The sequence below is a fragment of the Podarcis filfolensis genome (assembly GCF_964270895.1).
Source record: "Podarcis filfolensis genome assembly, chromosome: 7".
In the NCBI taxonomy this organism is placed as follows: Eukaryota; Metazoa; Chordata; class Lepidosauria; order Squamata; family Lacertidae; genus Podarcis; species Podarcis filfolensis.
The window spans coordinates 63,774,126-63,789,489 of NC_139603.1; the positions used below are offsets into that span (position 1 = coordinate 63,774,126).

The 15,364-nt window shown below is 41.2% G+C and overlaps 1 protein-coding gene across 2 annotated transcripts in view; it reads left to right on the forward strand.

Moving 5' to 3' along the window:
• Positions 1-15,364, forward strand: part of CNBD1 (cyclic nucleotide binding domain containing 1) — a 128,601-nt gene that overhangs the window by 62,606 nt on the left and 50,631 nt on the right. For both annotated transcript variants that reach the window (XR_014550405.1, XM_083623374.1), the window contains exon 5: positions 9,028-9,173. Coding sequence is in view for 1 of the 2 variants with exons in the window: in XM_083623374.1 (XP_083479500.1) it covers positions 9,028-9,173 (146 nt within the window). In the remaining variant the exon portion in view is untranslated. The remainder of the gene's footprint in view (positions 1-9,027; positions 9,174-15,364) is intronic.

Here is a 15,364-nt window from a genome sequence, read left to right on the forward strand (position 1 = left end):
TTCACTGCCATTTACTGGACAGGAGAGGGATTGGTAAGTGGCAGTGACCCCACTGCCAAGAAGCTAGTGTTGTGGCTCCATTCCAATGGGTAAGCCATTTCTGCTCCAGAGGATGGAGTAAGGTCGAGCATTTGCCAGAGTGCCAAAAGAGAAGTAGTGGGCCCACTGCCCTAACAGTGCTGCTATTTCCCTTTAGCACAGTCTATTCAAGGAGATTAGATGCAGACTAAGAGCATTCACAGTTTGTACATCCTGCCCCTTACAGGTTAGGGGACCCCTTTGGGGGTGGGAAGCCCAAGAGCTCAGAAAATCCTGGAGCCCAGCAGTCCAGCCAACAGATGCACAAAATATATAGACATTTGCCTTTGGGATGTTAGTTATCTAATGCTGCCTTGCAAAGCAAACAATGAAAAGTTTGTTGTGTTGGGGGGAGAAAACAGGAAACCTAAGTTGATAGAAGGAGTTCTGAAATGACATTGGAGCTGGAGCCATCTTTTCATATTTAAATTCTGCCAGCAAAAGGAGCAGAGGTGAGACAGCGGGGGAAAGTTTACAGCCAGATGGGTTTCCCAGGTTTTATGAAACCATTCTCCAAATTATACACAAGACTGATGTTAAAAACATATGAGGAGAGAATTTCGAGCTCTGAGGGTTATAAAACTTTAAAGAGGAATATTTCTTATATGCCAAAAACATTAAAGTTAACCTAGAATCTACTGTGCATAAGGTCAGATGGAAATCTAGTCACGAATGTGACAGGGCGCTACAAGCATGACTAGAGTACCTTTGTAAATTAGTCCTAGTGCCTCCATTTACACTTATCATAATTGTACCTTTGCAACTTCTCACTGACATGAAGCCTTGGTAGGCAGTTTACAGCAGCAGCGAGGCATTTCCAAATCATTATAATAGCATGCAGCAGTAATAATTTAGCTCATAAAACTGCAGATTAATAGAGCAAGTTTTTTCCCCTGATTAGAAATCTCTCGTTACCCTCGCTTAAAAACATACTAAACATTTAAATGTCAGGTAGTGGGAAATGATTTGCTTAGCTTCTTGGTTGTGAACTGTTTCTTTAGCAAGAGGTACATATTTGATATATGCACCAGAAATTGGTACATAAACTGAGCCCCAGTACAATGGCTATTTGAGCTCACTGGGTCTCAGGTACAGGTACCAAGCTGCTATTACTGCCACTGAAGTGAATGAGGAGTCCCATATATAGTGGAAGCTTATGTCTGCATAGCAATGCAGACTGTTCTTTGAATTAAGACAGGCTTCACCAACCTGGAAGAGAGTTGTAATCCAAAGCATCTGGAAGGCACCAGGTTGATGAAGAATGAAGACAGTACAGTAAAATGGCAGTATATTTTGTTTTCCTGGTCTCAGAATCAGATCTGCACCAAGCAACTTCCAATGGACCACCAAACCTCCTGAAATGCATTGTGCTTAATATTAGTTACATTGGCCTTGCCACCCATTTTGAATTAGTAACATAATTCATTCAGCCATATCTTTATAGTTTGCTTCCTTGAATATAAATCCAAGCTGATCATATATGTAGGTGTATTTATTTAGTAGAGAGAGAGAAAATGATTGTAGAGAGATTGCAGAGTTCAGCTCCCACCAGTTCCCCATTTCAGAGGAACCTAAACTGAGGTGCAAATCATACTTACTAATAGCAGGCCCTCTCAGAAGTTCAGAGAGGATCTGACCATGTCCAACCTTTGAGATCCCTAGCTATAATAAAAATCACAAATGACAACAGAGGAAAACAGAAAAAGGTACCCCTTCAAATAAATGTTAATTTGTTTTTGTTTTTTAATTTAACAAAGACTTTTCTAGCTGATAGTTCGTGTGCCACATTTTGGTCTGATGTTCATAAAAATAACTGGCAAAATATATCAAACACCGAAAAATTCAGACATGTCTACATTTGAAGCCCCTTTTGAGTGTGAGGCCTGGACCGAATGATGGCCCTCACCTCATACACACTCCCAGAATTGGCACTGACCAATAGGAAAGTCAGGTGCTGAGTTATGATGGCTATGCATGTTATTGAGAAACAAGAAGGAGGTATCAGCATGCTCTGAGGGTTTGCAGAAGTAGAAAAATATTTGGGGGAAATTCCTAAATTCCACCATCAGGACTGAGCCTGCTTAGTGGTCTCAGCATGTTCTGTATCTAAGGGAGAGAAAACCAAGATGAGGTGGAATGGAATGGAGCACTCTGAATGAATACAAAGCGGGCAGGAGCAGGATCTGTCTACACTGTAATATTTTGTTGCAGGTCCTCCCACTTGTCTATATTATTGGGTAACATGCCATCCTATACATGCAATCCTATGAATGCTTATTTGGGTTTAATTCTCCTTGGAGCACCCTTGCAGGCAAGCATTTATAGGATTGGGCTGCCTGAGTCTCTTTCCACAGCCAGGGGAAAAGCTTAAAATGTCATTACTGCATATTTATGAGTCAGGCCTAATACTGTTAGAACTGCCACTAATGTGTGAATAATGGTTGACAGTTTCCAAAGTATACTAGTCAAACACAATTTAGATCAGATGTTTAACATGGTTTTATGGCTCACCTCATATTCTATCACTGCAAAATTAGGCAGTGAGATTTTTACTAGATCTCCAACTATTTCAGCAGTACCTGTCGTAACACTTTGAGTCAAATGCAGTTACATAATATTGCCCTGATAATGCATGTTGGGCTTTGTAAACCTTGTTCAAAGCTATTTGAATACATTACATTTGTTACAATAAAAAAGTTTAGTAACTATTAATATATATTTTCAACACGTGTAAGTTATATTGGCAAAAATGCTTATAAAATATGTCTGTTAGAATAAATGCAAACTAAAATGCTGGCAAATTTCCAGATGGGCTTAAAAAAATTAAACTAGGTTTTACTCAGAGGGTAAATGCATTGAAATGAATGGAGCTAAATTAGTATTTTTATTAAATTCAGTGGGTCTATTGAAATTAAGATTAGCATTGGATACAACCCAAGTTTGGGAAAATAAAATTGGCAGATTTGCCCTGAATGAGTGACTGGGCCAAAGTCATTCAATAAGCTTTAAGTCCTTATTGTATAACAGCTTTCAATATTTCTTTAATATGTGTATGAATGATTTCCTACATCCCATTCTGAAACGGAAGGCAAATACAATTTTATTTATCAAAAGTATTTTGTTTAGCCATGAAAATGCCTGATTTGGGTTCATGTAACTTGTATCATGAGAGATATGTTACAATCCCTTTGAGTTTGTATTATAGTGATTGTAATGTTTGTTAATAATAATGTTGTTTTTAATGTGAGACAGTTTGAGTTCAACATCATTGTTGGAAAAGCAGAAAACAAATACCAAATCAAATCAAACCATGAAAATGTTGCTGTGCATTCAACTTATGTGCATAAAATTCAAGGTCATATTTAGGAAAACCAACCTTGCCTTGTTAATGTTATATTACTATCTGTTCCCCATTTTATACTATCTGCACTCCTCATCATTTAGTGTCCTTGAGCTCTGCTCTTATCCCTTCTGTGTTGGTGTCATCCCTAACATAGATTGGAAAAGGGTGTTTTGCATATTGCAAATAATGCTGAAAAAGAGGTGGCAAACTTATCTCATTCCTTTGTCTATAGTGTTTCCCCACTACCTTACAGTGTAGGCCTTTTTAGTTACAGGATATTGTGTTAATGTTTCAGCATTATAGTCTCCTTTGGGGGTTTCACCCTAACACAATTCTTCATGAAAGCAATAGTCCAGGCTAAACCATTTCCAATAAATAAAATATTGGACAGAGGCAAGAGAATTTCAAGAACTTGATATACGCAAGCTTTGTCTCAACAGTGATGTGTGACTATGCTAGGACCTGCAATTTTCTCTACCGTTACCATGGTGTGGAATTGTGCCTTCATTTATTCATATCTTATTTTATATATGGCTGGTTAGCTGTTCCACTCCTTTGTTGACAGCCCTACTAAGTGTGGTTCCTAGTCAAAAGATAAAATGCCAAAAGGTTATGATGGCAAAATGCATTGCTATATTTCAGGGAAGAGAAAATTACTTACCTGTAATTGTTGCTTGGTTTTTTAAAAAATAGCAGGCTAGGAAGGCATTACTAAGTGCTTTTCCTGCAAAATTTGCAATCTGATGACACGGTGTCAAATGAAACAACACAATGGGCATTTTTTTGCCAAGCATTTGTCTTCTCTGCTTAACCCACATAATCTTTTAAAAGCTAGCAGGTGAAAAATGGACTTGTCTGGACTCACAGGGGAGTCACAAAGTAGAAATGACCACAAGGGATTAAGAAATTGTTTAGGATGAGCAAGCCATGCTTGTGTTTTCAACTATGAACTTTCATGCTGACTAGTGCTGTTGACTAGGTGATTCTATGGGTCAGAGGGTATTACATGTATTTGCACACTTTTCCATTTATAACACATACCAGCCTCCCTTTATTTCACAAGAGACAACTTTTGGAAGTGTTTCTGTGTTTGAAACCTGGTTCCCAAAGCCTGGAGAAATTTCACTGAACTAGTTTGAAATCTCCTTTGGCCAGGCCAATTTTTGCCTTCATCCAGTTGTCTGTCAAAGAGGAAAGTGTGTCTGTTATCCAAAGTTAGTCATATTCAGAGCAAACCTGTTGAAATCAATGGGCATGACTAGCTTAGGTACTGTACAATAGTTTTAGTGGGTCTACCTTAGACTGGACACACAAGAGGTTCAGTTTAAAGACCAGCATCCTCAAACATCTGTCAAAGGCCCCATGACCCAGAAGCACCCATAAGAGATCAGAGCTCCCTGCTACTCTTCTTCACTGGTGGCATGATCTGCTAGATGGGGAGGCAAGTGGCAACAGCAAGGGTCAGCATTCACTGCTTGCTCACCTGCCCTTTCCTTCCGAAAGCTGAGCCATTGACTGGTGCTCCTGATCACTACCATTGTTTTGCTTGGTTGCTCATCCACCAGCTCTCTGGGTCAAGTAACAAACAGGTGGAGCTACCTTCACAGGTAATAGTTGCAAGAGCGCACTCCAGAAGTGGTCCTATTGAAAATATCTTGTGGGAGGACTTCTCAGAAAACCCAAAGTGCTGGTGCTGATAAACATCACCAAATTGAGACTTTGGGAGTTGCAGAGCAGGGCTGAATATTCCTGTTTTTGTGGAACTGTTCATCTACTGCAAAAGTATGGTGGATTTTTAGGACCTCTGGAGGGGTCCTTGTTGAAGTTACACCCTTTTACAATAATAAAAAAATTGATTTGCTGCCACTTCAAGCAGCTGTGAAACAGACCACCTGTGCTCCTTCTTAAAGCTGAAGAGAATAGCCCAGTGAGGATAACATGTGATGTAGTGTCATTCTGAAGGGAATTGTTGGAAAGAAGATGGCAGCCCCCATTGGTCAAGGAAAAAAAAACATCCTTGTATCAGTACAGTAGTGGTAGGTCACACTTCCAAAATTTCGCTGTATACACATCATGCATTTGAAGTGCATCATTCCTCAAAGATTCCTGGGAACTGTAGTTAACCCTTCACAGAGCTACAATTCCCAGCACTCTTAATAGTTCTCGGGATTCTTTTTTTTGGGGGGGGGGCATGCTTCAGATGTTCTTTAAATGCATGGTGTATATGCAGTCAACAAGGAAATTGTATGCATACAGAAACAGTAGAAATGCCACACTGGATTAACCAAAAAGCTATCTAGGTCAGAATTGTATCTCAAGCAGGTTGCAGCCAGATGCAGAGCTTTATTTATTGCAACATTTTTATGCCCCCACCTTTCAGCTCCAAAGTCTTGCAACCATCAATTTTAAAACAGCACAAAGAATCATGTCCCCCTCTCCCTCCAAAAATATTAAAAACAACAGCAATGAAGTAGCCAGCTGTCTCTTGTAATTTGTTGCGATGTCTTGCCATCGGGTGGGGTGGGGGACGTTTTCACTATGCTGAGCAGAGGGCACAGGGCATAGATTCCGTATTTCATCCTCCAGTATTTACTGATATACTCCTTCCAGAAATATGTATTGCAGATGGTCTGTTCCAAGAGCATAAGGGAAGCATATTATTATAGCTCACTTGATTCTGGTGTTGGTTTGTCTTGAGCTAGATCCTCTAAGGCTGCTGCCTGGTCTTTGAAGTGCTGCATAGTTGAACTTCCCTATAAGCAATTCCATCCCTTGCCATTTCACAGCCTTTCAGTCTATAGTCAGTGAGCAGCAGTTTAGCCTATGGCCTTCAGAGACTCCAGGGATGGACAGCACACACTCAGGGTACACATCCTATAATTGAAAAGCACTGCGGTGTTTCAAGGGCTTATCATTAAGGACGGCAAAAGTTGCCTTATTGGCAGCTGGGAACAGTACAAGCTGTTCCTCCGAATTCCTTGGGAAATGTCCAGTGTAGAGCGCTAAATACTATAATTTGGAGCATTAAATTGCTACATCTTACCTCTTGCTCATTTTGGTATTACTGCAGTTATTCTGCTTCGAGCTGCCTCTGTTAGCTGAGCTGGCAGAATTCTGCTGAAAAGTTGGTTCTACCCTCTGAAAACTCTTCAGCCAGGACATCCATGGAAACCTTGACAGGGGTGAGGCAGTAGGTGGGTGGTGGGCATTGGCAATAAATGTGCCAAGAAAGCATTGCAAGAGGGATAAAAATGGACTAAATAAATTAAATTCTGAATGGTGTGGTGGCAAACAGTGAATTCTGAATGGTGTGGTGTTGCTTCCAAACAGTCTCACCATGTCTGTGGACACCAGAAGACTCTTGCTGGATCAGGGTTATGGTCTACTAATTTTGCTTTCACAGAAGCCCACTAGCTGCCAATGGGAATCCCGTAAGCAGGACCCCAGGGCAACAGCTCTCCCCATTTTGTCTCCCAGCAACTAGCATGTAGACATCTAAACCTCTGAGCCTCTTGGACTTGCCGCTCAGAAGGTCGGCGGTTCGAATCCCAGTGATGGAGTGACCTCCCATTGCTCTGTCCCAGCTCCTGCCAATCTAGCAGTTCGAAAGCACACTGGTACAAGTAGATAAATAGGTACCACTGCAGCGGGAAGGTAAATGGTGTTTCCGTGTGCTCTGGCTTCTGTCATGGTGTTCCATTACACCAGAAGCGGTTTAGTCATGCTGACCACATGGCCCGGAAAGCTGTCAGTGGACAAACCCTTGACCTGATAGTGAGATGAGTGCCGCAACCCCATAGTCGCCTTTGACTGGACTTAACTGTCCAGGAGTCCTTTACTTTCTTCCATTTGCCTTTTACCTTATTTAGAGGAATACTGCCTCTGTAGTAAGTTGCCTCCAGTACACATATTGAAATTGTAAAACACACTGTCTCTTTGGAACGATTTGTAATTTGTGTGACTTTTTGTCAGACAAAACAAGCCTTGGCAGTGAGCACTCTCCCTCTCCCTCTCTCTAACAGCAACTTTGGGGAGAGTCCTTTTAAAGCAAGGGCTGGGGCTGGAAAGGGAGTGAGTGGTGCTTCACACTCTTCCAGCCACCAAATAGCCCCTCTGTAGGGTCTGTGCTCAGGAAGCAGTTTGGATGGAGCAGTTTGCCATCAGTGACTAGGTTATTTATCCATATTCAGTGGTGATGGCTGATGGGACTGGTAGGTCCCAGTCGTAGGTGGAGCCAGGTGGGGGCCGGCTGCGGACAGACTGAAATTGGTGGGGCAGTGCACCATTTGCTTCCACTGCCTCTGTCCCATTCCTATCTTGCCCTCTCCTGCCTTCCAGTAGCAGCTTTCAAGGCACCTAACTGCCCCAACCCCCTGCTTCCATGCTTTAATTTTTTTCTTCTTGCAGCCAGTTTCTTTGTTATCTTCCAGGCTTAATCCATGTGGTTAGACCGCCCGCTAGTATATCATTACAGTTAAAACCAGTTCATTAATAGATTGGCTGGTCTGCTTAATGGAATAAATCACTGGGCCACTGTGGCAGCCTCTGTGTGCTATAACTGTGCTATAACTCTGAGAAGGGGCAGGGAAGATGAGGTATAAGGCTGTGTCTTGACCGTGGCAGCAGCTGTGCTTCTCAGAAAGCAGTAACAGCACTGCAGAGCATAGCAAGGGTGGAGTGAAATCTCTTGTCATACTTACTTTCTGCCTCAGCCCAGGATTTGCCTCAATTCCCATTCTACTAGGAATGGACAAATCTGTCCATTTTGGGTTCTCTCCATTTCTCATTTTTCTTATCTTAAGTTTCACATTGGTTTATGATTTATTTCTAAGTTCCTGTGACAATACTAGAAGCCTAGAACACGTAGAAAGTTGACATGTATTTTAATCTGGTTTTTAATTTATATATTGTGATTTTAAAAGATACTTTAACTGTTTTTATTGATAATGCTATTGTTTTATTCTTTTTGTAAACTGCTTTGAGATTAATTTATTTTCACAATAAAGCAGCATATAGATTTTATGAAATTAATCAGATTTAAGTGCAAATTTCTCCCAATATGCACATTTTTGTATGCAGTTTTGCTCAATGTAACATTTTTGCAAAGCAATGTTTTTGTGCTGTTTTCACTAATATATGCATTTTCATGCACAAGTTACCCTAGTAGATGCTAATTTTTACACATTGCTTGGCTGGACAACGCAGTGCGAAATTCAGAGAAGTGTGAATTTCAAAAGATGGCTGCGTTTCAGTTTGTATGTTGCTTCAACTAGTATGAATTTTGTAGGTTCACCTTTAAATGTGAACTAAATAATAATAATAATAATAATAATAATAATAATAATAATTATTACATTATTTATATCCCCACCCACCCCATCCCTACCACATAGCATACCTGAATAGGTTAATCCAAATGAATTTGTGAACCACAGCACCTATACCCTACCCCCCAGCACACCACCTTGGGCTTCTCACAGCCTTTTTAAAAGTTCACAAGTTCAGACATCTGTACCTGATGAAATTCTCCCTTCTAGGCAACTGATGGATGGCAACATATGCAAAACTCATGATATTCTCTCTTCCATGTAACTCTGTTTTTGCAGCCCTATTCGAAGGTCTTCAGAAGAACATGAGATTGTGCATAAGACAATGAAAATAATTACTGGCATTAGTGATCAACTTTCTGATGCAGAGCTGAAGCAGCTTAGTAAAACTGTCACAAGGGAATACTGGTTGAAAGGAAGCACAGGTAGGATAAACACAGCCACTTACTGTAAATCTTTTAAAAGTCTGCTATCCAAACAGCTTGCTCCTTTGAAGGTTGAGCTGGATGTACATTTTATTTGTATCAGTAAGTTTTTGGTATTGCGATTTCAGAGCTGTTTTTCTGTGAACAGCAATTATAGGAAGAGCCCTTGACTTTTACTTCAGACTTCTAGATATGCCAGGTTCCTTTAGTCTAATGTTCTCTTGTAACATTGACTTAAATGTCTGCAGCAGTCTTTAAGTCCTCCTTCCTCCCCCAAATCTGAAGAGAATTGTCATTATTCTATGAGAAGGATGCATGTAAAAAACTGCTTACGCATGTGAAAAACAGCTTAAAGGAAAGTTCAGATATCATATATATTCCTTTGTGATTAGATTCTGCAATTTTCTTTTACTTATGAGGTAATCTCTCTCCCTCCCATTATTAAAACCCTTTTTCCCATATAAATTAACCACCTTTCTCCCTTCCTTCAGATTCCACTCCAAAACCTTCCTTTTCTATGTGGCCTTTAATATATGCTCTTAACCCTCATTCCCAACTGTATGTGAGTATAGGCATTCACTCCTGATTCCTCTCTTCCTCCCTTAGTCTGTCCCTTTCTCCCTTTTCTTCTATCTTTGATCTTGTAAGCTCATGGGAGGCAGGGACCGGTCTGTTTCTTATGGAACTCTGTAAGGAACCGTGTACACTGATGACATGGCAAGATCAACGACGAAAACATTCCTCCTCACTGAGGTGATATGCCACTGATGATTTTGAGTCCTGTTATAAAGCTCATCTTTCAGATTTTGGGCCCCCTCCAGAAATGCTTTTCATTGTGCATTCATGTCGATTTGTGCTGTTGGGGCAGTCATACATGATTCAAATTTCAATACTGTTTGCTCCTGCAAAAGATTTGGGGCAGTCACACGGCAGTCCAGTGGGACCCTTTGTTATTATCAGAACTATGACATTTTGCTTCTGTAGATAAAGCAAGATGGTGAAGGATGACCAAGTGGACAATCTTGACTTTAGAAGCTGAAATATATGGGCAGGGATAGCTGCATCAGGATTCATTCGGCACCTTCTTGTCCCACTGCTGTCCCCCCCCCCTTTGTGGCCTTCCTCCTCCTCCTCTTTCTATTGTTGCCTGTTCATCTGCCCTCTGCAACGAAGTCAGCAAGGAAAAGAACCTCATATACATTTTTTCTCTCTCTTGGAGGTGGTGCTCACTGGGTCCAGAGGAGGAGGCACATGAATGGTCAGAGGCAGGAGGAGGAGGTGGGCCCTCTGAGGGGAGGGAGACCCGTGAAAGCAACTTTGTAATTTACTCATTTAAACAGTTTATATATTGCTTATCTGCAATTATCCCTAAGCCGTGTACAAAGCTATAATATTTTTAAAAAAGTTAAAATCAGTTAGAACTATAAAATCAAACTTTGATTAAAATGCCTGCTAGAATTTTTTTAAGTCTTCAGTAGTGTGATGGCTTGTGAACGCTCTTTGCAATAAGTACCTCTGCTCACTCAGAGATATATACAGTTCTTTATTTTACATATGTACAAGAAGCGCATTACACTCATGCATCTGAATCCTCCGGTTCAGATTCTGGGAGTGGTCTACGCCGGCTTCTTCTCCAACAGAAAAAGCGGGGAAGTTTCATGTGATGCCTCTCCCCCCTCCTCTTTAACTCTCTCCTCTCCTTGGCAGACGGTGCCACTATTGGTGCCAGAACTTCCTGTGCGGTGCTGGGGCTCTGCTTCAGCATCTGAGGGCTTTCCTGCCTCCTGGCTTTCCTCTCTTTCCTCCATCGCCACTTCCTGCTCTTCCCCGGCATTCTCTGGCAGTACCATGACAAGTAGGCACCAAGAAGTTCCTTCCCTTTCCCACCAAACAGGCACCATGTAGGTGGAGTCTAAAGTCAGGTTTAAATTCAGCCAACTGTGTCCACTTTTGTATTTATGTGCTTAAATTTATTCACATTGTGCAACTATTCAGCTTCTTCAATTTAATGCCAGTACTCCCAGCTCATTTATAATCCTCCCCCAGCCTATCAAGGTCATTCAGAATTTTTCACCTGTCCTCTGTGGTCTCCTACAGTGTCACTGGAGTCATGTACGCCATCCTTGTTAAGTTCAGGTGTTTATCATTCAGCAAGGATTACACAGCAATGCTTCCACTAGTATCATTTCAGTTTGAATCCACCAAAAAATGTTGATTCGTAATGGCTAAGATTGTGCTGATCCTTTACCTTTATCAGAAACAGGTCACCTAAAGGGAATATAGCAACTGAAGGACATGTTATTAATAGACTGAATTGTAAGTTAAGCAGGCAAAGACTACATTAGCATAAATTAAACTGAGATAATAAAAAGGACAATTTTAAGGTCAAAGCTTGTGCCTGATTTGATAGTGATGAATACTGGCATCTTGCTTGCACGGGCGTAAGTTTGGGAAAACAAAATGACTCCATCCAAATCTCCCTTGGTATCTTGGCCACTGGGACAGTCCTGTTCTGTTGGATTAGGTGCTCTGTTGATTTAATATACTTTCAGTTAAAAACACAGTATGGCAATGCAGAAAGAGGTCTAAAATTGCTGAGCGCCAATGTGTGCATGAGATAAAAGCTAATCTTAATGACTCAGTCTGTCACATCGTGCCTTTAAAGAAAAAGCTGCTTTGCATCAATGTGCAATCTTTTCCAGTTCTTTGAACCTGGTTAAGCAATATTTTCAATCTCATCTGATTCGGCAAGCTAAAAATAAACACAAAATTGATTTTTTACTAAGTAAAACTGACTTGATAAAAATAATACATGCCAGACAAGTCTTTAATCTCCCAAGTACGTTGTACAGGCACAGCTTCAGGAAAGCCAAAATGCTTGAAAAATTGGGGCTGTGTTGTTGTAAAATGTTGTGTAATAAGGGTCTTCTCCCTAATTTGATATCTTTTTGAAATGTCGAGAGCAATAGTTTTCTGATTTGTTTTGCAATTGGCAGAAAGAAGGTCTTGCATACATTAAAACAAACACACCTTAATGTCATGACAGGGAGTTCAAAACTGGCTCTAAACCAGACCTCATTTCACAGATGGAAATCAGGAATATGCTTTTCACACCCTTCCTCTCCCCCTATTACACATTGCTCCATGGATGCTGTGCTACAGTATATTCACTTAACTCTGCAGTTCTCCATTGCTCAAGAGAGGTTTATTCTTCATATTAAAGACATTATAGAAAAAACAGAATTGTCATACAGTCTGTTATCAGCCATTCAAATGAACCTTACAAATGTGAAATGGCAGACTACTTGGTACAGCAGTGTTCACAGGTGTGCTTTTAAATGCACACATATTAGCGTCAAGATATATTTGCCTCCCCTTCTTGAAAAGATTTCATTTTTACTGACTTTGGGACTAAAGGAAGTTGATCTCTGAAGAAGGACACCTCCTGCAACTTGCACTAATGCAATTTTAACAAGGTGTCCTCAAAGGGGAGAAAGCATGGGGAGTAATTTACTTCAAACATGTTCCATTTTTCTTGTAAGAAACTATATTCAAACTATATGCTAAACCATCATACCAAATTTTTTTTTTTGTATTTCACTGACTCTCAGTTTTATTTTCTCCAAACCTCTCTAAAATACAAATATATATTGTGTTTGGCTTTTACTTTATGCAGAATTGTAAGGAAATTAAGAGTCCATCTACTATACAATTGAAGCAGTACCATGACACTTTAAACAGTCACAAATTTCCCCAGAGAAACCTGGGTGCTGAGAGTTACTCAGAGACTCATGATTCCCTACCACTACTGCAATTCTCACAGTGGCTTAACAATAAATCCCTTTACCTAAGGAATTCTGGGAACTGTAGCTTTGTAATGGGAATAGAGGTCTTCTAACAACTCCCAGGGCCTGATTCAGTTGAAGAGTTGTGCTAGCGGGAGCCAGTGCAGCAAGTCTCAATGGGGCTCCCCCCCCCCGCACTCCCAAAATTAGCTCTGGGGGTCAGGAGAACCCCCACAACATTATGGGAGGGGAAGAGGGGCGATTGTTTTGCCTGGCAAGCAGAAATGCATCCACTGACTTCCTCCCTTAGAGGAATTCCTCCCTCATTAATAAGCTACACTTCCCAGGATTCTCTGAAGTAAGCGATGACCTGTTTAAAGTGGTACAATACTGTTTACATGTCTAGTGTAAATGGGGTCTAATATAATCAATAATTAATATTAGTAGTTTAAAATTTCATGCAAACATGCACACCATCCTAAAAACCATTTATCTGTTTTGCAATAGCCTATCCTGCACTGTTTTTTTAAATCAAGGGACATGTTTGTTTAAAGATAGCTTAGAAAAACACAAGTGTACTCTGATCTGCTATTAATACTTCACAGTGAACCTCACTGGTGCATGACAGACCAGATTGTGTGCTGCGTGATGGCTTAGTATACATATGTATGCATTTATATGTATGCATACTAGAGACAAGATGGATTCACCTGCCACTGAAAAGTCTAATTTCTAGGAAACCCTGGAGACAGAGCTGAACCCAGTATGACAACTCTAGTGGCTCACAGCAACAGGATTTTAACAGGGCTACCTTAGAAGACAGAAAGGGGGAGGGGCACAAGAAGGACATAGATTCAGCTGAAAGAGGTACTTTTTTTAAAAAAAGGAGCTGTCCGTGGTAAACAGGGAGAGTTCAAACATAGATATGACTCTGTGAACCTGAAAAAAAAAGACACGAGGCAAGTTGATGGAGATTCTGAGCCCCATATACATGACATCCCAATGCAGCCTTGAGGACTTCATGTCTTTTCCATTTAATCATTCACACCTGACAGACTATAATTTTAAGATTCAAATATAACTTGAAGCCCAGTATGAGGAGAAGTTAAGGACACACAGTGCTTGGGTGTTGAATTGATGCCAATATACCTTCACTTTTGCACGTGAATGAGCAAGGGATTCACCCAAGCCCAACCAACTTGTGGCCCTCCAGGCCCAACACAACCCACCAACCATGTATTGTAGCCTAACAACCCAGACAGGAAGCCCTGAGAATCTGGCAGGCCATAGTATATGGCAAATAGACTACAGTCAGCTTGGGTCACATGATGTGTCAGTTTAGGCTAGACCTTTCCATACTGTGGGTCATATATATCCATAATTTAGATCAGGAGTTGGGAATCTCAGGCCCTGGGCTGAATGTGGCCCTCAGGGTATCTGTCTAGCACTCAGGGCTCTTTCCAGGCAGTGCCATCCTCTCCAACCACACTGCTTATCAACTTTGCTCTATGCCCCCCCCCCATCTGATTTTGCCTGGCAAGACTGAATCCTTGATATTTAGCTGGATGGAGGATGGATGAGAGAGAGTGTGTTTGTGTGTAAATCTCTGACTGTACAAACATAAGCATAATGGCTATTGCTCCTCCCTCTTTTGTCTCTGGCTACACCCAGCACTGGCATGCAGCCTCCTAGAGGTTGCCCATGGGGAAGCATAGCTCTTGGGTTGAAAAAGGTTCCCCACCACTGATTTAGATGGCAGTGTCCCCAAACGATGCACATTTATGTTCTACTTTTGGAAGCAACAGCAGGAAGATGAGTTGTACAAAAATGTTCAAGTACGTTTGCTAAAGTGCAAATGTGATGAGTTGTGTTTGTATCATGTTGTGGGTATGCCAGCTTGTTTGCTTTTCTATAGAATCATAGAATCATAGAATCATAGAATCATAGAGTTGGAAGAGACCACAAGGGCCATCGAGTCCAACCCCCTGCCAAGCAGGAAACACCATCAGAGCACTCCTGACATATGGTTGTCAAGCCTCTGCTTAAAGACCTCCAAAGAAGGAGACTCCACCACACTCCTTGGCAGCAAATTCCACTGTCGAACAGCTCTTACTGTCAGGAAGTTCTTCCTAATGTTTAGGTGGAATCTTCTTTCTTGTAGTTTGGATCCATTGCTCCGTGTCCGCTTCTCTGGAGCAGCAGAAAACAACCTTTCTCCCTCCTCTATGTGACATCCTTTTATATATTTGAACATGGCTATCATATCACCCCTTAACCTCCTCTTCTCCAGGCTAAACATGCCCAGCTCCCTTAGCCGTTCCTCATAAGGCATCGTTTCCAGGCCTTTGACCATTTTGGTTGCCCTCCTCTGGACACGTTCCAGTTTGTCAGTGTCCTTCTTGAACT